The 21,313-nt window shown below is 44.2% G+C and overlaps 1 protein-coding gene across 1 annotated transcript in view; it reads left to right on the forward strand.

The window, feature by feature from the left end:
• Positions 1-20,003, forward strand: part of GALNT10 (polypeptide N-acetylgalactosaminyltransferase 10) — a 39,236-nt gene extending 19,233 nt beyond the window's left edge. Inside the window, 8 exon segments of the mRNA XM_031055277.1 lie at positions 2,820-3,005; positions 4,500-4,683; positions 5,560-5,677; positions 13,768-13,875; positions 15,656-15,877; positions 17,136-17,252; positions 18,989-19,138; positions 19,836-20,003. Of these exon segments, the coding sequence (XP_030911137.1) occupies positions 2,820-3,005; positions 4,500-4,683; positions 5,560-5,677; positions 13,768-13,875; positions 15,656-15,877; positions 17,136-17,252; positions 18,989-19,138; positions 19,836-20,003 (1,253 nt within the window).
• The last annotated feature ends 1,310 nt before the right edge of the window (positions 20,004-21,313 follow it).

Below are 21,313 nucleotides of genomic sequence, written 5' to 3' on the forward strand. Positions count from 1 at the left end.
ATCTGTAATTGAGTGGACAAAATTTCTGGTTGCTTGAGAGGATCTATTCAGAAGAGACCTGAAAAGGATGAGGGAAAAGCACGCTAGACATCAAGAAGTCCTAAGGGCTCTATTGAGAGGGAAACCTATGTAGATATTGTGAGACAATTACACTCGTCAGGCAAAACACTAAAGTGGATCTGTGAAATAAAATCCTGGGGAATGTTAAACAAAGCTTGGAACAGGGCAGAGAGCTTGCTGGGAATACCTCAAAAGCAAGGAGGTGTATTTGGGTGGTGTTTGAAGGAAGGCACATGATGGCTGCTTCAAAGAGCAGGCACAGAGTGTGTGTTAGCACAGGGCTCCTGACCATTCTCAGCTGCCAGGTCAGCACCAGGGGGAGAGCTCATAACTAGGTTAAATTTGTGCTCCTTTGCTCTTTTCAGTGAGCTGTTGCAATGCCCAGCCTCCCTGGTGCCCTGATCAGGGACACTTTCCTGCTGCTGGCCTTTCCAACCCCTGCCTTTCATGTCTCCTTTGGAAGCTGAGGAAGATGTGCTGTGCAGAGTGGAGAGGATGTGTTCCTACAGAAGGCAAATACCCTCACAGGGTTATTTGTATTTCAGTGATTGCCTCTAGTCAAGTTTTGTTGTGTGAGATTGTAAGAGTTACTTGCTTAGATGTAAGATAAGTTTTGTCTAGTGAGGCTTCTTTCCTGCATCAGTTGCTGGCTGCAGTGGGTGGTGTGGGGCATTAATGAACAATTTCTGGCACCCTCTGAATGGGCTTTGCTGTCAAAACTTCAGATGCCTGAAAGATCAACCCATTAGTGATGAGGCCAGCGTCAGCTCAGCCTATTTTTAGGTTTTTCTTTGCTTCTTCACTCTTTGATGTAAAGACAGCTGTGTTCCCCTCGCTCGTTATGCAGACCAAACTTTTTATCTCCACTTTGGAACAAGCTGTCCATTGTTTTGATCACTCAGTGATCTTTCTCTGCAGCTCTCCTGTTTGAATTCTTGTTAATCATGGTGACTGCCACTGTGTTAATTCAGATGTGGCTCCAGTCCATGTTCAGTTGTGTAAATATTTCCATATTTTAATGCAAATCTCTAATAAGCATTTAAGGAAGCCATCCCCATACACACTGTGGCTGTGCCTTGCAGCTTGGAGGGGTGAATGACTAGGCTTTTCCCTGGTTTTTATTTATGCATGAGTACATTGTTATGTTGTGTGTTTTGAAGAAACCACACAGAACTTAAATGCTCTGAGTGTGGTTTACTTCTGAAAACCAACTCCCCTGTGTCTTTTCTAATTTACAGTGGTTTTCCGCAAGTGTCCAAGAATCCTGGCTCAGCTGTCTTTTTATTCCTTTTTCTTTTCCTCTGCTTCTTTCTTTCTCTCTCATCCTATACTCATTGTTCCTTTTTTTTCCCCTCCTCTGTTTAATTGCTTCTTAAGTTTTGGACCATCTTCAAAAGATGCTTAGGCAGAAGTCTTGCTTAGGCAGTTACTTTTCAGCCTTTAAAAGCAGCAAGCTTTATTTCCTTTTTCCTGTTACTGCATTTGTTACCTGTCACAGACATACTTTATGAAAAATCCTTTTGCTAGGATTTTTCTCCTGAGAAGCTGAGAGGCCTCAGAAACAAAATGTAAACAATGGTTATCTGCTGCTGTGGAATGCAACAGGTGCATCTGTGATTGGTCTCATGTGGTTGTTTCTAATTAATGGCCAATCACAGTCTGCTGGCTCAGACTCTCTGTCCAAGCCACAAGCCTTTGTTATTCATTCTTTCTTTTGCTATTCTTAGCTAGCCTTCTGATGAAATCCTTGCTTCTATTCTTTTAGTATAGTTTTGTGACAGTGTTCACAGGGGTCCAAGGATGAGGGAAGAGATGAGGATCTGACTCCATGTTTCAGGAGGCTTGATTTATTATTATATGATAAATATTATATTAAAACTAAACTAAAAGAACAGAAGAAAGGATTTCATCAGAAGGCTAGCTAAGAATAGCAAAAGAAAGAATGAATAACAAAGGCTTGTGGCTTGGACAGAGAGTCTGAGCCAGCAGACTGTGATTGGCCATTAATTAGAAACAACCACATGAGACCAATCACAGATGCACCTGTTGCATTCCACAGCAGCAGATAACCATTGTTTACATTTTGTTCCTGAGGCCTCTCAGCTTCTCAGGAGGAAAAATCCTAAGGAAAGGATTTTTCAGAAAATATCATGGCTACATAGTTTTAATAAAATATATATCATAAAATAATAAATCAGCCCTCTGAAACATGGAGTCAAGATTCTCATCTCTTCCCCGTCCTGAGACCCCTGCGAACACCACCACAGTTACCTGTTGAGGCCACACTTCCAAAAGCCATCTCCCTCTGGTAAAGCCAGAGCAGCATGTTTAAGGAATTGTTTGTTGCAGTGTGCCAAAGTCTGCTTTGCCCCCAGAGCTGTGGAATGCAACAGGTGCATCTTTGATTGGTCTCGTGGTTGTTTTTAATTAATGGCCAGTCACAGTCCAGCTGTCCGGACCATCTCGGTCAGTCACAAGATTTTGTTATCATTCTTTTTCTGTTCTTAGCTGGCCTTCTGATGAAATCCTTGCTTCTATTCTTTTAGTATAGTTTTAATATATATCATAAAATAATAAATCAGCCTTTTGAAAACATGGAGTCAAGATTCTCATCTCTTCCCTCTTCCTGAGACCCCTGCGAACAGCACCACAATTACCTGTTGAGGCCACACTTCCAAAAGCCATCTCCCTGTGGTAAAGACAGGGCAGGATTTTAAGGAACTGTTTGTTGCAGTGTGCCAATGTCTGCTTTTCCCCAGAGCACCTGAAGAAGCGGCTGGAGGATTACATGGCGCAGTTCCCGCGCGTGCGCATCCTGCGCACCAAGAGGAGGGAGGGGCTGATCCGCACCCGCATGCTGGGGGCCTCGGTGGCCATCGGGGATGTCATCACCTTCCTGGACTCCCACTGCGAGGCCAATGTCAACTGGCTGCCACCTCTGCTAGGTGAGTCAGGGTGTGCTGAAATTATTCCCACCTGCTGCTTTCCCCTCCTGCTGTAAGTGGGTAAAAGAGAGAGCAAACCGACCCCAAGGCTCAAATGAATTGTTGGCAATTTGTAGTGCTTAGTTAGAGATTTTTTTCTGTTCTGGGGTCCTGCACTGTGCAGTAACCTTGTCATATGGTTTTGTTAATTAAAGAGCAGAAATCATATTCTTCTGTTTCCTCGTTAAATGAAATAATTTGCATCTTGCTAGAAGAGTAAACTATCGCGTCAGCTTGCTGAGAGGAATGGCTTTATGATACAGAAAAGATACATTTTTTTAACATACAGTTTTTGAGTAGCTTTTAAGGGTTTTATCTCCTGTATAACTATATTTAACTTCATAGTCTGCAAGGCTGTGAAAAATACTTCTTGTGAATGAGAGCTGCTGGTGTGTATTTGTGGAACATGGGCACCCCTTTCCAAGGCAGCACTCCATCTTTGAGGAGGTGTCAGTTCCTTTCGAGGATGACTAATTGAAGGGACAGTGCCTTCTGTTTGTGGTACCTGCCTGCCTCCAGCCAGTACCAAACGCCTTCACAGCCCTGCTGCCAGTGACCTGTCAGAGCTCTCTGAGGTGTGACTTTCTCAAATAGGCTGTGGCAACAATAGTCAAGCAGAGGTTTAAGAAAGAGTCGGATTTTCCTGCAGGATTGATGGACGGTTATCCTGTTGCGTTCACTACAGTTTATATTTGGCAATAGTTTGAAACATTTGCAGCTTTATGAACCCCAGGGAGGGAGGACAGAATTAGCTCCAATGCCATTTAAATGAGAACACAGAGAGGATGGTTTGATTTTTAAAGCACAGAAAGGATTTCTGTGAGATGTGTTTTGGAAGCTGAAACATCATTTTATCGCCTCTGCTCTGAGAACTAACTTTCCACAAGAGACCATCTCAGTAACAAAGTATTTAAGGAATTCCAGATGTTTATGCAGGAATTTACCCTGTGTTGTATTATTTGGTTGGAAGAAAAGGTTGGAGGGGAGGAGGTAACACTTGCATTTCTTGAGCCTGCTGAGAGTACTTGTGCCATTAGTCTGAAATGCTTCCTGCCAGATTCTGGTGTGGCAGTTAGGGCTGGGTGGTGCAGTGGGTTATTCCCTGGATCTGGATCTGCACAGAAGGGGTTCACATCCTGGTCATTTGTGGAAATGAGGATTGCTCACGGAGAACAAGAAGTCTGGTTTTAGCCTGGCAGTCAGTTCTCTGTGGTAGTGTGGCTGTGTCTTCCCATTCTGCTTCTGGGTGATGGGTGCCTGGTGTTTTTCGCTCAGTGATTGCAGAAGTAGCAGATAAATTGATATAAATTGGAGCATCTGCTCACAAGAGAAGGAACAGGAAGAAAGCTGTGTCATTCTTGGACAACTTCATATTTTAATGCTCTTTTTATGTAATTTCATGGAGAAAGGAACCAGCTGGTGCAGGTTTTTCTAACATGTTTCTCCACTCTTCAGATCGCATTGCCCGAAACCGCAAGACCATCGTTTGCCCCATGATTGATGTCATTGACCACGACCACTTTGGATATGAGACCCAGGCTGGAGATGCAATGCGAGGGGCATTTGACTGGGAGATGTATTACAAGAGGATCCCTATTCCTCCTGAGTTACAGAAACCTGATCCCAGTGATCCCTTTGAGTAAGTTACTGAAGCTGCTAAGGGCCAGCTAATGAAATAACACCCTGCTGCAGGCTTGGTTTACACCTCAGCACAGCAAAAGCCAGAAGCTGGTGTTAAGCTACTTGCTTTTTTGGCAGCTGTTTGCTTTGCTGGTTTAAAAGAATTGCATTGTATAGTAGCTGTGAACACTCTCCTTTTCATTGCTGTTTTTGCCAAGTTAATTCCTGCAGAAGTTAACATTTCATTGAAAACTCTAATGTGTAACAATTAATGTGGTCATTTATTACTGAGATCTTTCAAACATAACTTAGTATCCCTAATGCTCTGCCAAAACCAACAAATCAATGGTGGGTTATGTGTCATTCCCAGGTGGGGGAAGAAGAAAACTTAGCAGAATAATTACAGCAATTTTGATTATTACAGTGCACTGCAGAAGAAAATCTGTGATCAAGTTGTGCTCTGCTGTTGCTGTGCTTGCCAACATTGAGACAGTTCTGCTGTCCTTTCTACTCTGCAGTGTTTAAAAAAAAACTAAACCAACAAAACACTTTTTGAGGTCAAACTCAAAGACTCAGTCCTACAATAGAAGCAGAGCTGTGTGGAGCATACAGGTCCCTTGGGCTGAGGAGGTGTCCTGTCACTTAATGGTCAGCTCCCTGCCTGCTTGGAGGAGAGGCTTTGGCAGGTTCTGAAGGGAGCCTGGTCTGGTTCTCCTCATTTGCAAGTGGGAAATCAGTAGATAACCCCAAAACAACTGTTTGATGCACTGACAGGGCTGTAAAACTGGGTGGTGAAAAGAATACTTGTCAAATCTTGCTTTGTTTTTTAAATGCTTAGCTGGAGATCTGTGTCTTTGTAATGTGTTTGTAATATGGAGTCTGGTTTTTCCTTAAGGTCTCCTGTAATGGCTGGAGGACTGTTTGCAGTCGATAGAAAGTGGTTCTGGGAGCTGGGAGGGTATGATGCAGGTCTGGAGATATGGGGAGGAGAGCAGTATGAAATATCCTTTAAGGTGAGCCATGTTCTCTGGAAATTACTTTTGTTTTGAAAAGTAAGAATTTGTTCTGAGGCGCAGAATGTGAATGATCTGTCTTGTCCTTACTTTTTGTGTGTGACTAGAGGTGGAAAAGCTGGGAATAGTAAGATAATGCACAGAAGAATGAGCACTGATGTGAGCAGTGACTGTGAGGGTGAGTTTTGGAGCAGGATTAGCTGGGGTGTGCCTGTTCTGTGGTCACAGCTCCAATGCAAGCACTCTTGCCAGCAAGGGTAAGTCAGCTGGTGTGGAGCTCTCTGCCTCTGGGGCTGCTTAATGCTCACCCTGGCAAGATGTGAAATACTCTCCTCCTTGAGGGAAGGAGGATTCCAGTTCCAGGAGGACCTCAGTCCACAGCTTGAGTTCTCAGAGAGGAAAACAGCTTTGTCTGTAGTCAATCCAGCTGACCCCTGGCTGTGAGGAACTCAAGCTATTACTTAGCCAGGAAGAAATCTTCAACAACTGGAGTCATTACTGTGACTGGCAAGGACTTTGGGTCATTATCTGCCTGGCCTGGGGACAGCTGTGCCACTGATTTGACTGAGCTGGTCAGTGGGAGCTTGAAGAGTTAGCCAGCTGATGAAAAATGCATACAAAGAGTAACAAGTCATTGTAACCCACCAAGGCTGCTGGTACCTGTGCTAGGTTGGAATATGGAGCTCTGAAATCCAATTTGGGAAACCCACCAGAATGTCCCAAACCCTGAAGGCAGGTGCCCAGTCTTCTCTTCAGTGGGGGGAATCCTTCCCATAGCCTGGACCAAACTGAGGAAAGATATCCACATTAAACTCTGTTTGAGGTTTCTTTCAGAGGTTGAATATTTGATTTTACAGGTGTCTGCATGCCACTGATCTAAGCTAGCTGACCTTAGCACGAGGCTGGAGGATAGCAGGGCTGTGGTGCACAGTTTGGCTTCAGCAGCTAAAATTCTGCCTGTCTCCCCTGACAAGTCATGGCTGACATGACAGCCTTACAAAATATTAAAAACAGATTCCAGAATCTCCATGCCCCTGTGCAGTTCGGAGAATATCAAGCCTCAGCAAGGCACACTTCCATACACACACCCCATGTGCTACTGGGCAGCAGACTGTGGGAGAAAAGACACTGATTTTGAGACAGCCTTTTGTTCCATCATTTCCTCACCAGAACCCATAAGTCACCTTGGATGTCCCTTGTCCTCTGTAACAGTGGCAGGAAGGGAGGGCTTGGGGCACCCTCTCTGGGGGTGTCACTGTGGTTAGAGCCATTTCACCTTTGTGTGGCGTGTAATGAAATTGTGTAAGGCACTCATTCTCTGCAGGAGGGGCAGCATTCAGCCTCTTCCTCTCTGAAAATGCTGGTTTCCAAGAGTGATGACAGTGGCTGGGCAAGCCCTTTGTCTCCAGTGCCACAGCAGACAGTCACACTGCTTGATCTGCAGGAAATAAGACTGCTTCATTCATCTGTTTGCTTATCCCCTCTGAAACATGCTGTGTTTTATTTCAGTCCAGAGATGGTAATTTATGGAGGGATAAATTTGCTTTAATTAATCTCTGCAAAGACCCCCTTTTTTCTTTCATTGTGCAACAGAAAAATGAAGTTTTCACTGAAAGAGGCTCAGTGTATTTTCAGAAATTAAGATAAATTGATACATTCATCTGTGGCTGATAGATTTAATAATTCTGCTGGAATTGCAAGAATAGAAGGTTTGTTCATAGAATTTATGAAGCTATGACATTTCCTGGTGAGCTTAGAGCTACGTTTTTACCTTCAGAAACAGACTGAGATTTTGTAGTTAAAGGTGCACTGTCAAATAATTTAAAGCTCTGGCTTTAGGTGTGGGGTACCTGCTTTCACATTATTTATTGTCTCATGGGAATTCAGATTATAAGCATGCCAGATTTACAGGCCACCTTTAATAAAGAATCTGCTCCTGTCCCTGGGTGTTGTGGGTGCAGGTACTCTTCTGTACTGCTGGCCTGTGATCCATTGCATTGGATCTGGCCTTCTCGAGCCTCACCAGGAGTACAGGACTTCTGGGGAAGGTTTTTTGTGGTTTGGATTTGGTTTTGCCTTGAGCATATTCTTTTTTTGGCCATTCATGGACTGTGCTTTGCTGGTTTTGCCTTTATTTTAAAATACAGGGCTCTGTTGCTGAGAGACTGGAAATAAACAAGTTTATTTAAGAACCTCTTGCCTTTCTTTTTAGAAATCATATGTATTTCTGTTATCAGCTGGCTCTGCTTCCTTCTGAGCAGAAATTTTCAAGCAAGCCAGCAGAGAAAGCATCAGTGTTTAACACCTCAGAAAATATTTAGCTAGAGGGCAGATCAAACTCTAGAAGCCTTGCACGTTGTACGAAACATGTGCATCAAACATCATTAGAAAACATTGCATGTAGGAGGGACAAAAACTTGAGGTGAACTTTCTAACCTTCACTGCTGGTTTGTTGTTTTCTGGATCTTAGCAATCCCTTAAAACAGAAATTTCTAGTTCAGAAAGGAAGGAGTTGATCTATCCATTCCATATTCAAGCAGAAAACGGGCACTGCTTCCTTCTCTTGCCCTGTGTGCATCCAGAGCAGCTCAGGGTCTGTCAGGGGGTTCCTGCTCAGGTCACCCCAGGCAGATCACAGTCTGCACTGGTGGTTACAGGTGAATTCCCAGGTGCTGACCTTGAAGTGTGTTCTTGTATTTTGGAAAGAGGGTAAGCAAGCATTCCCAGCTGTGTCTGTGGGGTGTTTGTCACCTTTCCTTTCTGCTGCCCCCTCTGTGCAGCAGGCTTCATTCAGGGGGGGTTCTTTGCTTTTCTGGAGTCACTTCCTCACCTCTCCTCTCTTGCAGTTTTTCGTGGTCTTTTTTTTTTTTTTATCTTCCTGATTGTGGAAACAAAACTCAATTCTTTACCCAAAGTTATAATGGAGCTTTCCTCTTCTAAACACAATTTAACAGCTGCCTACGTAACCACTTCGTTTTTTTTTACATAAGTGCATTTAATTTGGAGCAGTATGTGTGAAGCATTTAAACTGTTCCCTTCTGCAAGTGCTACTTTGTACAGCACTTATCTATGCTCAGTTTTATTTGAGATGATGTTGCCTATTTTCCAGTATTTTTGTGGCTTCTATTCTGTTTGGCTTATATAAATCTTCACTAAACTGCTTCACGCCTCTCTTCCATAAATACATAGTCTCTGATTTTTGTGGTTGTGGGGAAACAGAAGAGTAAAAAGGGATATGTCTGACTTGTGTAGGCATAAATGTAGATGTGCTTTGTATCTCAGATCTGAGTGGTGTGGTTCTCAGTTCTTTAATTGCACACTGTACTTGGAAGAGTAAAGAATGAGAATCCAGAATCTCCCTCTCTAGGTGATAAATCATTTCAGTTTTAGAAACGTTTGCCTTGTAATTTGGAGATTGTAAAGCCTTCATAAAAAGCAAAGGGCTCGGTGCAAACAAGCCAAATTGACAGTTTCCCTGAAAAGAACAATTAAAAGGGAGACAAAAGAGCTGGTTAGTACTTGTAGTCTTCAATTCTTGCTGCAGCAATAGGAAAAGAGCCATTGCACTTATTCTGGTCATTGTAGACCATTGCATTTTTCCAGATCCTTTTCCCAAACCATCAATGTGGATTGCTTCTGATTTCCACAGCATAAAACATGTTACATGTTTTCCAACAAATCCAAGTGCTGCACAGCTTCTGTTCACATGTCTAATGCCTGCCTCTCCTTTGCCCCATGCCAGCAGCACATTTCTGATTCCCATTTTGCCCCTGGGCTCTGGCAGGTGTGTGGTTTGGGTGCAGCTGCCAAGGGATCCATTCTGACAGCGTTTCTACTTGTGTTGCTGAAGTTAGTGCTGATTGTGAGCCTGCACTGCTTATTCCAGGCACATCCTCACTCCACTTTCCAGCAGCTCACGTTTGCCCACACTGGAACAGGCCAGGCATTCTGCTGCTTTTTTTTTGTGGGTGTGTTTTTTTTTTTTAGCCAGCACATGCTGCTTAATTCTAAGGCTCTCAGCTGCAGAACAGGGTGGCTTCTTTCTCCCTTCCTATCTGGTGATGCTCAGTTCAGTTTCAGACCATTGCCTTGAATTTTTTGCCTCTGTGCACCCTCTTCTTGGTTCAGGTTCCTGAGCAGCCTCCCACCAAGCAGCAGCAGGGAAGTGCTCCCCTCCACTCCCTGAAATGTGATTATTAGAAAGTGCTGTCATTACCCTCAAATGCTGCAGAGGGTGAGGAGGGGCTCTACTGGTGTGTGGTGTGTGAGAAGGTGCTGTGCAAACACACAGATCCCAGTGCCTCATGGGCTGCCTTAATCTCTCAGAGAGCACCGAGTCCCAGCAGCAGGAGCAGCTGATGCTTCCACTGTAGAGGATTACAATTTCCCTGAGTTATTGCCCTTGCTTTCATCCTCTCACCTGCTTTGTTATAAAGAGAACCCCCTTGACTTATCCTCTGTGCCTTTTTCTTCCCACCTTTCAGTGTGTGCTCACACACCAGCCAGCTGCTCTCTGTTGGTCCATCCCATGGTCTTCATTTCTGTTGTCTCTTGCAGAAGCAGCTTTATTTTCAAGGCTTAACTGTCTTTTGTGTTTTTCCCCTCTCTTGGGAAGCATTGGCTCATCATGGTGCAGTCTTTGGAAACCATAAACCTTGTATACCCAGATAATTTGTGTTCACACACCAACTGCAGTATTGTATTGTGTGTTTGAGAGGAGAGGTTCAGCTGTCTTACCTGACAATTGTTTTCTGAAATTGCAGAAAGGGAATTGGATCAGCATAACATTCCCATGTAGAGAATAGGTGGCATATTATCTGCTGCTTTCACAGCATACTGACTGAATCAAAGGCTCTGGAGTCACTTTATGAATATGGAGTTACAGCTCTCCAGGCTGCTGGGAAGATGGAAGCAATATCACTAGTGCTAGTTTATTTCCCTTGTGTAGTTTTTATTATTAGGGTGAGACTGTGGCCTTAGCTAAATCTGCTCAGTGTGCCTGTTGACCTCAGTGTAGCCAGGTTTTCTCTTCATTCTGGCAGATCTGTCAGCTGCTGGATTCCAAGCCCAAAATGAAGATTGGCAAAATTGTGCCTGAGGAGGAAGAGAAATTTCCTGTCCTCTCTTGATGAGATCTGATTAGATTATTGTAAGAAGCACTGTCTGCCTGACCAGCTTTAATTCTTGTTCTTACAGCATAAATGGCTGTTTGAAATCAGGTGCAAGTTCAGGCTCTGAGGATTTCTGTCATGTCAGCTGAGGAGTGAGGCAAGGTGTGTAAAACACCTAGAAGAAACAGGCCTAGAGAAGGCAGCAAGTGACAGTCAGTGTTGTGGGGAAGGCATGAGGTGCTGCCCCACAGCCCAGGACCATTTCAGCTCTCTGACAGCACGGTGTTTTTAGCAGTGTACGTTCTGGTGTGTCATGCCTGGGAACTGTACTCTTGTTTAAAAACAACCAAATACCAGTAACTGAGTGGAAGCATTCCCTCAGCTAGCACACAGCTATTTTGGGTTTGCTTCTCTTGCATTTACTCTTTGACAGACCCCTGGATGCGATTCTCTGACCTTTAGCTCTGGCTTTCTAATGCTTTTGTTAGCTGTGTTTTACCAATGCATATCACGCTCTTTGCCTCTCCCCTTTCTTCCAGTTGTATAGATAAGGACTGGTAATTGTCTTTATGGAGGTTGTAATGAGTTCTGTCACCACACAAAGCAGCTCACTAATAAAATAAATCAAAGCAGCAACGAATGAATGGAAAGCATGCCTTTAAAATTAGATTTGTACTGTGGGTGCCATACTGTCACTTGCAGTGTGAGGAAACGTTAAAAAGGCACAGAGGTGGCAAAATACCTTGAAAGGGTCACTGAGCTCTGCTGGTAGGGATTAGGAAGCCTTCCATTTCCTCCATTGCAGTATTTTAAAAGCATGAGCAAGAAAAGAGCAAGTCAAACTGAAGTTAGGTTCTACTTATTAAGCAACTCAGTTAAGTAGCTTTTCTGATCCCATTGCATGTGTTCCTCTGACGTTGTCGTCTCTGCCTGGAGTCTTGTACCAGCTTGGAGCTCCTGGCCCATCAGTTCTGTCCAGCTTCCCTCTCCAGCTCTGCAGCACAAGGACAGCTCTCTCCTCTCCAGCTGTACCAACTGCAGGGCTCTGCTGCTCAGCTTACACAGGGACATCATGTTCCAGAGAACTGGATTTGTGGTGGCCTGGCTGAAAGCCTTTCCTTAGAAACAGGGCAGGTGAGGCATCCTGTGGGCAGGCAGTAAGGAGAGCAGGCTGGTGTTTGCAGCCAGGCTTGTGTTACACTAAAATGCAGCTGCTGTGACCCCCTCAGGCTTCTTGCTGCAGGGTGCAGTGCACGGTAGTGCAGGGTGTTGAGGAGTGTGTATTTGTCTGTGCAACTGAGCTCTGGGCTTCTGCTGCTGCTCCTGAAGGTTTTTATGGTTCCCAGGTCTGTTGCAGCCCTTACAGCCTTGCACAAACCATTTCTGTCCTAGAAACACAAACCATGTCCAAATTCTTGTTTTCTCAGCCTGTTAATTTCCCAGCAGTGAAATCACACTCTGGCCCTTTGCAGCCAAAAGCACAGTCACTGCAGAATAAAAAGCATTTCTAATTCCATAAGAAACTTCATAGAAGCTGAGTGCTAGTTTCTTTTTCATCTCTTCTGCATTAGCCTCTCAGGACACAGCAGGGACAAAAGGAATGAAATTCTGTAGGAGTGTTTGTCAGCTTTCTTCTTGTCTCTCTCACCATAACGACATGTAATTAAGTACCTTGAACTTTAGAAGTTGCCCATGAAAAATATTTCTCTAACTGAGAGCAACCAACCTCCATTAGGTTATATGCAGTCAGCAAATGACTGTAATTATTAGGGCCAGCAGACAGAGCTGAAACTCCAGAGGACTTTAGTGTCAGAGCTAATAATTATGCAGCAGCCTTGGCCAAATATTTCTCTTCCGAGCTAAGTATTTAATATTGTCACTGTAGAATATTAATGGAATTGCCTGCTCTGTGTGAAGCTGTTGACTAAGCTCATTGTACAGTGAACTCTGGTGGCTCAAATTAGCCCCAGTGAACAGGGAAACCAAGAGCACTGCACCAAAATCCACAGCCTTTGGGGCACTCCCATGGGATCTGGGGACAAACAGAAGGGCAAAGGCAGTGCCTCCCTTCAGGAATTCAGAAAGTCATTTCTTTGGCATTCTAAAGGGTACTTTAAGTATTGATTGGATATTTCTAAGAAACACAGAAATATTTCTTAAACCTAATGAGGTAGATTGGCTGGTTTAGAAAACGTCTCCTTTTAGTTCACTTGGACAAAATTACTACATCCACACTATAAAGAATGAAAGAAAGTTGTTGCATAGTGCTGGCACAAAGTGAAATCTCCCCAGATGGGGAAGGAAGTTTTTGGGCCCGCTCTAGACATTAACCAAGCATCAAAGTAGTCATCTCCAACTTAGCAGTGTGTTCTAGTGACTTCCTGAGGGCATTTTTAAAGCTATTTATGTGTTCACCAGGCAGAGATTTCCACTTAATTGTAAGGCTGCAAAAGCAATGAATGAATGTCAGCAATGAAACCATAAAAGAGCAGTGATAACCACGGGAAAAAGTAGCAGTTTCTTCTGATTTCTGGCACTTGAACAGGCTCATGAATTCCCTGGAGCTTTTTGCATAACACATGACTACCTGTACTAGGGAGATGGCCTCCCTTTTACAGCCTTGTTACACAACCCACACCCAGGGTTTTTATGGCAGCCCAGTTTAACTGTTGTGGTTACTATTGCTGTAATAACATATATCAGTTAAAGCGAGGTGCGTGCTGTTTTCTCATTGCTTGGATTTTTTTCCCCTGTTCTTTTCTGTATAGAAGGCTTGAGAGCACTTTTGCTAAATCAAAGCTTGCTGAATGGCTCTAAGCAGGTTGTTATAGGATTTGGGACTAAGGCAGGGAGGGGAGGGGATTTGGGAAGAGTGTTAATGTAAAAATCTGGGTTAAGTTTTTTTATTACTTGGAAATCTTTTCTTTTTCATTTTCCTTCATAAAGCCAGACTGAATGTGTTTCTCTGCTGTTCTACAGGTATGGATGTGTGGAGGTCGCATGGAGGACATCCCTTGCTCTAGAGTTGGTCATATCTACAGGAAATATGTTCCATACAAGGTTCCCACAGGAGTCAGCCTGGCAAGAGTAAGTGGCAGGGGCATTCCCCACAGCAGGAGTCTGACTGCAGTGTGACTGTGCTGCTGTCTACTCTCACCCCTCAATGGGAGGCAAATGTAGGGGTTTTGTCTGTAATTTGCACTTATACAGTGCAAGCTGAGCAGTTTTGCATTGGTGGCTGTGTAGCACAAAGGGAAGAGAGCCCAGGGAGCTGCAGATGTGTGTGTGAACAGCTGCCATGCTCCAGACATCAGCCACTGCTGGGTGCTGGGCAGGGACTTCGTGCTCAGGCGCTGGCTATGAAAACAAAATATGGCTTTATTTGTATAATAACTTCAGTCATTTTATAGCTGTGCTCTCTAAAAGCAGCAGCTTCAGTGTGGTGATTGGTTTTGGTGATTGAAAGACCTCTCAACTTCAAGCATCACAGACCACTGAATGGGCAAGCTGTAATTTTCCACAGTGGAATGTTCCGTGCCATCTTATTTCTTAATCAAGTGTAGCCCAAAGAAGAAAGAGATTTCTTCTATCCTGCACTGGGTTTCTCTAGCTAATTTTCAAATTGAGGAGGGATTGCATTGCCCTCTGGTGGGAGAAAAACATCCTAGGAGCAGGAAGGCTGCAAAACTAAAAACTTCAGAGAGGTGCCCTGCTGTTCTGAAATCTTAAGGCTTGCACAGTGTTACAATGCTTTAATGGCATCACCCCAGTTATAGATCTGGATTTATTCCTCAGCCCAGCAATGACCTGTCAGAGCTACAGAGCACTCTCCTGTCTGTGCCATCTCTTCAGGAGGGAGCTCTACTTCTTTTGATTGATAGTAGTTTGATTTCAAGTATTTGGCTCTTGTGAACTCCCACAGTGCTGGAAGGAGACAGCAGAGAGGTAGGAAAGGCTGTTTCTTGGCATCTTAACAGACACCTTGAGGTGAACACCTGCTCCTGTTGTGTGCAGGTTGCACTGGGGGCAGGATCAGCACACTGCTCACTCTTGGCTTCCTAACTTTTTTGGCAGTGAATGATCACTGCTGGACTGAGCAGCTTCAGGTGAGGAGTCACAACTGCACATGGCACATTACCAAGGGGCACCAAGAATTGCCTGATGTTGCCAGAGAGCAGCCCAAGCTCCAGCACTCTCAAGGGCACTGTGACAAGCAGGTTGTCTTGAGTGGGTGGTGTTTGTTGCTGTCTTGGAGGTGCACAGGGGATTAAGCTTTACAGTAATACATGAAATGTGCTGCTGGCACAAAGTAATACCCTTTGCTTCTGTTCTGAAGGGTCATCACCTGAAAGCTCTGTATTCCTGAGGTATCTCAAGAATTTTACCCAAGAAATGGAAAAATAGTGCTAAGAAAGAGTATTGTGAACTAGAGCTTTTCAGAAGGGAGTACTTCAAATCCCATTCCTAGATGGATATAAAAGATGCAATAAGAAGGATTTAAGAAAGCAGCTTTTTGTCAGAGACCTTTGAATGTCCTGTGGTATTTACCAGCATCATGCTCTGACTAGATTCCTTACAGAAAAAAGCAAAAAAAAACAACTTTTGATTAATGTTGTTTTTCTTAGCCACAAGGAACTAGATATAATGGCCAAGTGCCAGGATTCTGTTTTGACCTCAACTGAACATATCTTTCTAAAAGTCCCTTGGAACTACAGAGTAATAAAAATAGTCTTTGTCCTGAAGCTGGAGAGAAAGAGTGGATGTGAATGAAAATCCTTTCCGAGCAAAAACATGCGAGCTGCTGTGAATGCTAATGGTGGTTTGTGCAGCACTCTCAGGTGGTTTCCTCTCTCACTCTCCCTCCCAGAACCTGAAGAGGGTGGCTGAGGTGTGGATGGATGAGTATGCAGAGTACATTTACCAGCGCAGACCCGAGTACCGGCACCTCTCGGCGGGCGACGTCGCCGCGCAGAAGGAGCTTCGCAACAACCTCAACTGCAAAAGCTTCAAGTGGTTCATGAACGAGGTTGCCTGGGACTTGCCAAAGTTCTACCCACCAGTGGAGCCTCCAGCAGCTGCCTGGGGAGAGGCAAGTTTGTGCTCTGACATCTGCAGTTTGGTTTTTTAAGGCTGCCCATGTGCCTCGGTTGCTGTGAGTAAGGTGCGAGCGAGTGTTTAAAGATCTGCTTGATGTTTCAAAACCCAGAACTCCTCTACCATTGCACTGGCCTGATCAAAGCAGGCAGTTGGGCAGGCAGCTGCTTCTGTTAGTGCACAGCTCCAACGAGAATAGAGACTTGGCTTGTTCTGCATGTTGTGTATTTAGTAGAAAGCAGAATATGCCAGAGGGAGGATTAGGGAGAGGCGGCAGCTGAGCAATAGTGAAATCTTGTATTTCCAAAGGGCTTCACAACTATGTTGAGCTACTCTTGTCCTTAGCTTTCCCATGTGAAAGGCAGGAAAACCAATTGTATTTTTGAAAGTCAGCTGTGTTCTGGGAGTAGAACCACCCCAGGAGTGAGGCTGTGAATTGTCACACACAACTCTTGTGGCTGAGTGTTTTGGGTCGCTCCAAGAATCACTGGCAAAGGTGTTGGCAAAAGCAGGTATAATATAAAAGTGAAAGCATGACAAAATTTATTGGCAAGGTTCACTCTACTACTTTCTAGAGGGTTAAAGCACCCAGAGAAAAAGCGAACTAAAATCTAAAATCAATTAATCTAAAATTGAAATCAACAAAAATTACCGGTGTGAAGACTGGGGATGGAAAAGTGTAAGGATAAAAAAGAATAAGGGAGATCCTCCCGTGGAGTCACAAGGTTCAGAGTGGACCCCCTTACTAAACTTAGCTCTGAACTCAACCAACAGTTTAAGCCTAACAGTTTAACAGCACTTAAATTTAACAGCATTTAATCTGTAGCTTAAGTTAAACAATTCAACAAAAGCTTCATGTAGAATTTACTATAGCACAAGAGTAACTCACAGATCTAAAGTACTTAAGAATCTAGAAGAGCAGCATTCATTGTACATTTGCTATAGAATATTCACACTGGTACAGACTTAAGAGAGGAGGTACAAGGTACAGACCTGTGAAAAATGGCACCACCAGACAACCCAGCCCGCAGTGGGCTCTGTAGTCCTGTCACTGCTAGGTTTTGCTGTGTGCTGGGGGTACAGCTGGGTCCCATTTTGAGTTCTGTGCTTTCTTCCAGCTGTTACTGTCCAGCTCACACTCAGAGTTAAGAGAGGAATCTTAAAAACTACCTTCATACAAATACTTGTGCAATTTGAGACTATTTGAGCTTTCTTTCCTGGTAGGAGATTGAGTGATTAATTCACTATTTCAGATCCGCAATGTGGGAACTGGACTGTGTGTGGATACTAAGCATGGAGCCCTGGGATCCCCACTGAGGCTGGAAAACTGTGTGAAGGACAGAGGAGAGGCAGCATGGAACAACGTGCAGGTAACAGCCTGAGAAATCATCAGCCCCTAAATCTGGGCAGGGAGAGGTTCCAAGGAGCAGTGCTGAAGGAAGGAAGGCCATTCACAGCTGTCAGTGCACCCAAGGCTCACATGCTGACTGTGCTTTGGGACAGGATGTGGCTTGTGCTTGTGGCACAGGGGGGTCTGGAGCCTGGCAGACTGTGCCGAGCTTTTACCCCTGCTTTGAAGTTCTCAGAGTGAACAAAAGAAATTACAAGAAAACAGTGTGCCAAAACAATAAACCAGTAACAAGGCAGCTGTAATATGTAACAAAGTGAATATTAACTTCAAAGGTTGTGCTGAAAGAAGTGATAGAGGAGCATCATGCATATTAATGAACCTGCAGGAGCATTCAATAACTGTTCACTATCATCCTCCTGACAGCAGGCAAATGCATTATAAACACCCAACCATTGCTGGAGAGATGAAACCAGCCAGGTTATAGATTCACCCTCTCAACATATGAGGTGCCAGAAGCGACAGCTTTATTGTAACAGAAGGGAGGAAAATATTAGTTTGTCTAAACTGTAGCAGCTGAGCTGAGAAAGAATCAAGAAAACAATGCCTCTATTACAGAGCCATGCATAACTCTTCAGGGAATGGCTTCAGTAGTAGGAGACAGAGGGTTGTTGCATATCAATTTGATGCGTGAAAAATAGAAACAAAACCAATTTACTCAGGCACAGTCCAAAACTAAGCCTCTGTTGTGTCAGGAGGATCTTGAAAATTAGTTTTGGCTTATGTTTAGGAAGAGAATGTGGCTTGAACTTCTGAGTAGCATTGAGCCTAAATGATTGTGGTAATTTCTCTCTCAAGAGGGATTTAAAAGACAGCCAAGAACAAAGTAGTTTCTTTGTACTAAAGTTTTTGGCCGCACTGCTTCAAATAGCAGCACCCTGATCATTACTTGCCTTTCTGAGTGTCCCATGAGAGATCTCTGAGGAGAACTATTCCTCCAGCTGCCTCCAGAGGAGCCTCCAGAACAGCCTTTTCCTTAGGGACTGGAAGGGAGGCGTGCTGGCTGGCAGCCCTGCAGAAGCACATGGGCCAGTGCTGCCCTTTCTTCAGGGCACTGCGTTGCCAGGCATAGGCATAGATGTGCTCAGTTACTGGAGTTAAAGCTCTGCTCTCTAGAGTCCCTCCCTCACTTCACCTGAGAGTGCTGAGAGTTCATTGCAGGGTCAGTAGAAGGGAGCATCAGGAAACCACGCCCAAGTGTTTGCCCTTCCTGCACTCCTGTGGGTGGGGTGGGAAGCTGTGGCTCCTGCTCTCTTGTCCCAGGAGTGTGGGACAATTTCTCAAGGTGACTGCAGGCTGTCTGTGCAGCCTCTGGTGTTCACTGCCAGCGCTAACTCTGAGCTGCTGGAGCTCTCCGACTTTTTTTGCTGCCTGGGAAGGGCTGTAATTGGTCAGCTGCTCACTTAATCCTTGATGTATGTCTGCATTGCAGAGACATCCAGGGCTGCTCTAGTACCCGGCCTGACCAGCATGGCTGGCTGCAGCAGCACAGTCTCGTTACACATGCTGAGTGATAGCTGGTCCAGAGTCCCCTGGTCAGCAGTCCCTGTCCCCAGAGGCAGGAGGAGTTTTTCCTCTAGGAGATACTGTCCTTCCTTTGAAGCCATCCCCACCCTGTGGGCACAGGGAACAGCATTCTGCCAGTGAAAGTATTATACCCAGTACCAGCCATTGTGAGGGTCCTGTTTGTCCTGACAGGTTTTCACCTTCAGCTGGAGAGAGGACATCCGTCCAGGGGATCCTCAGCACACCAAGAAGTTTTGTTTTGATGCCATTTCCCACAGCAGCCCTGTGACCCTCTATGACTGTCATGGAATGAAGGGGAACCAGCTCTGGAGATACAGAAAAGTGAGTCTGTGTGTGTGGGCGTATTCTCATCTAAGGTGTCAAATTGCCTGAGGCGCTTACATTTCCTGAAAATGTCACCACAACATTTTATTCCTTCTCTTCGTGTAGCTGTAATAAGAGAATGTGCAGACAACCTGTTATTGTACCATTGGTTAAAAAGAGGTGACTCCCGTTTGACTGGTTAGAAAGGTGAGGGCCCCAGGGTTCCTGAGCAGGGGACAATCTCTGTGCAGTGTCCCCACAGCTGACAGTGAGGTGGTGCAATGCCCTTGAGTTTGCAAAGAGGTGTTCTGAGAGTTGGTTTGTTCTGAGCACTGCAATGTCCTGCCAAAAGTAGATAAGGATTTATTCATCCTCCTACTAAGCAATGCTGTTGTAGGCCACAGGTAAGTAAATTCTTGTCTAAGTGCCCTGTCCTAGTCCTTGCAATCTGCTGGCATGGTGCCCCAGAGGGATGCAGCAGGATTCCAGAAGAGCCCCTGGGAAGCTTTAGAGGGTCCCAGTGCAGGTGAGGGATTGGGCTGCATTCTCTTGGAAGGGGTGGGAATGAACCCAGACACTTGTCGACCATTTAAGTGTGGAACAACTTCAGATACACCCAAGTGACAAAATTGGTTTTTAAGACTTCTTTCTGTTGGTTGTAAAACAACTTTTCTTTTCCACTTAAGCAAGCTCACATCAAATTTTTCTCCTCCAGGACAAGACTCTCTACCACCCAGTCAGCAGCAGCTGTATGGACTGCAGTGAGAGTGATCGAAAGATCTTTATGAATAGCTGCAATCCTTCATCTCCAACACAGCAGTGGATATTTGAACACACAAACTCAACCATCTTGGAAAAATTTAACAGAAACCTTGATCTTTAAAAGACTGAGAGAAAATATATATATATATTTTACAATTATAGTTTTTACTGGGGAGGGTTACAAAAAAAATTTTTAATACTTTTTTTTAAACACTTCATGAAGGTAAAAGGGAGAATCTCAGGAGAAGGTTAATTAGCAGGCCAGTCTTTATTGTGAAGATGCTGCATCCTTCTCTTCTGGGGATGGTGGAATTTTAAAGGCTTTGCCAGAGCCATTTCTGTGCTGAGACTGAACAGAAACTCTGTTTTTAGAGGAGTCTGAATGTGTTTCAAATGGCGCTTTTTATTTTTTACCTTTTTTGTTTTGTTTTATTTCCCACTGGGGTCTGGTGTTAAATGATTTTTGTTATCCAGGACCCTGCAGGACTTTTTGTAGCTGCTATACTACCCACTGAAGCATTGCCACATAGGTGCTTTATCTTCCAAACTCCATATAAATAAAATATTGAAGACAAGATTTAAGCCTCCAATCAAAAAAAAAAAAAAAAAGCCCATTATTGTAAAATGAAATGTGTCTTTTTTTGCCCAGAACCAAATATATTTCAAACAGGTTGAGTATTATTACTTTCCAAATCATAGCTCTGATGAAGGAATGAGCTCTAGTGGAAGTGCAGCCAAGTGTTGGGAATATGGCTGTTATTATTAGCCATGAGGAATCTGGGTTTCTGGTCCATTCACTTTGCAGTCAGTTTGTCACTCACTGTTGAATCTTCAAGGTGAAAGATTAGCAGAGGGTTTTTAAATAATAAGTTCTTACAGGTAAAGACTTTATGCTAAGAGCCTTTGGAGATCAGGTTCCAAATTTGCCTCTTATAACCTTTTTAGCACAGACATCTCTAGGATTTCTCAGTGAAATCTACTGCGTGAAGACAATTTCCATTCTTCCTTTAGAGCTTTGAAGGCTAAGTTAATTTACAGTTGGTGTGAGCAGATTAATTCAGGATAATAAAGTCAGGGCTGAGATTAGCCATTGGTCTTTATCCATTTGTTCATCAGTTTGTAGTTTCTTGAGTTCTGTGGTCAGTGGTGTTCTAGCCTTGTGGAAATGTGCTATTCATCTCTCATTTCCTAGCACCCACAGCAGTGTACAGCTGACTGTGACTGCAAATCTGTTTGCTTTAGCAGAGATGTGGGACTGATGGACCCATTTTCCTGGTACCCTCTCCTTTGTGCGTGAGGGAGCAGTGCAAAGTGTTATCCCTTCTGGTTTGACTGTGGGATCTGCCAGACAGTAAACCAGGATTGTCTCATCCCAAGAGCTGGAATGTACTGACACTGAATGATTGGAGGACCATTGGTTCAAGTCTATCT

This window comes from Geospiza fortis, unplaced genomic scaffold (assembly GCF_000277835.1).
Source record: "Geospiza fortis unplaced genomic scaffold, GeoFor_1.0 scaffold55, whole genome shotgun sequence".
Classification (NCBI taxonomy): Eukaryota; Metazoa; Chordata; class Aves; order Passeriformes; family Thraupidae; genus Geospiza; species Geospiza fortis.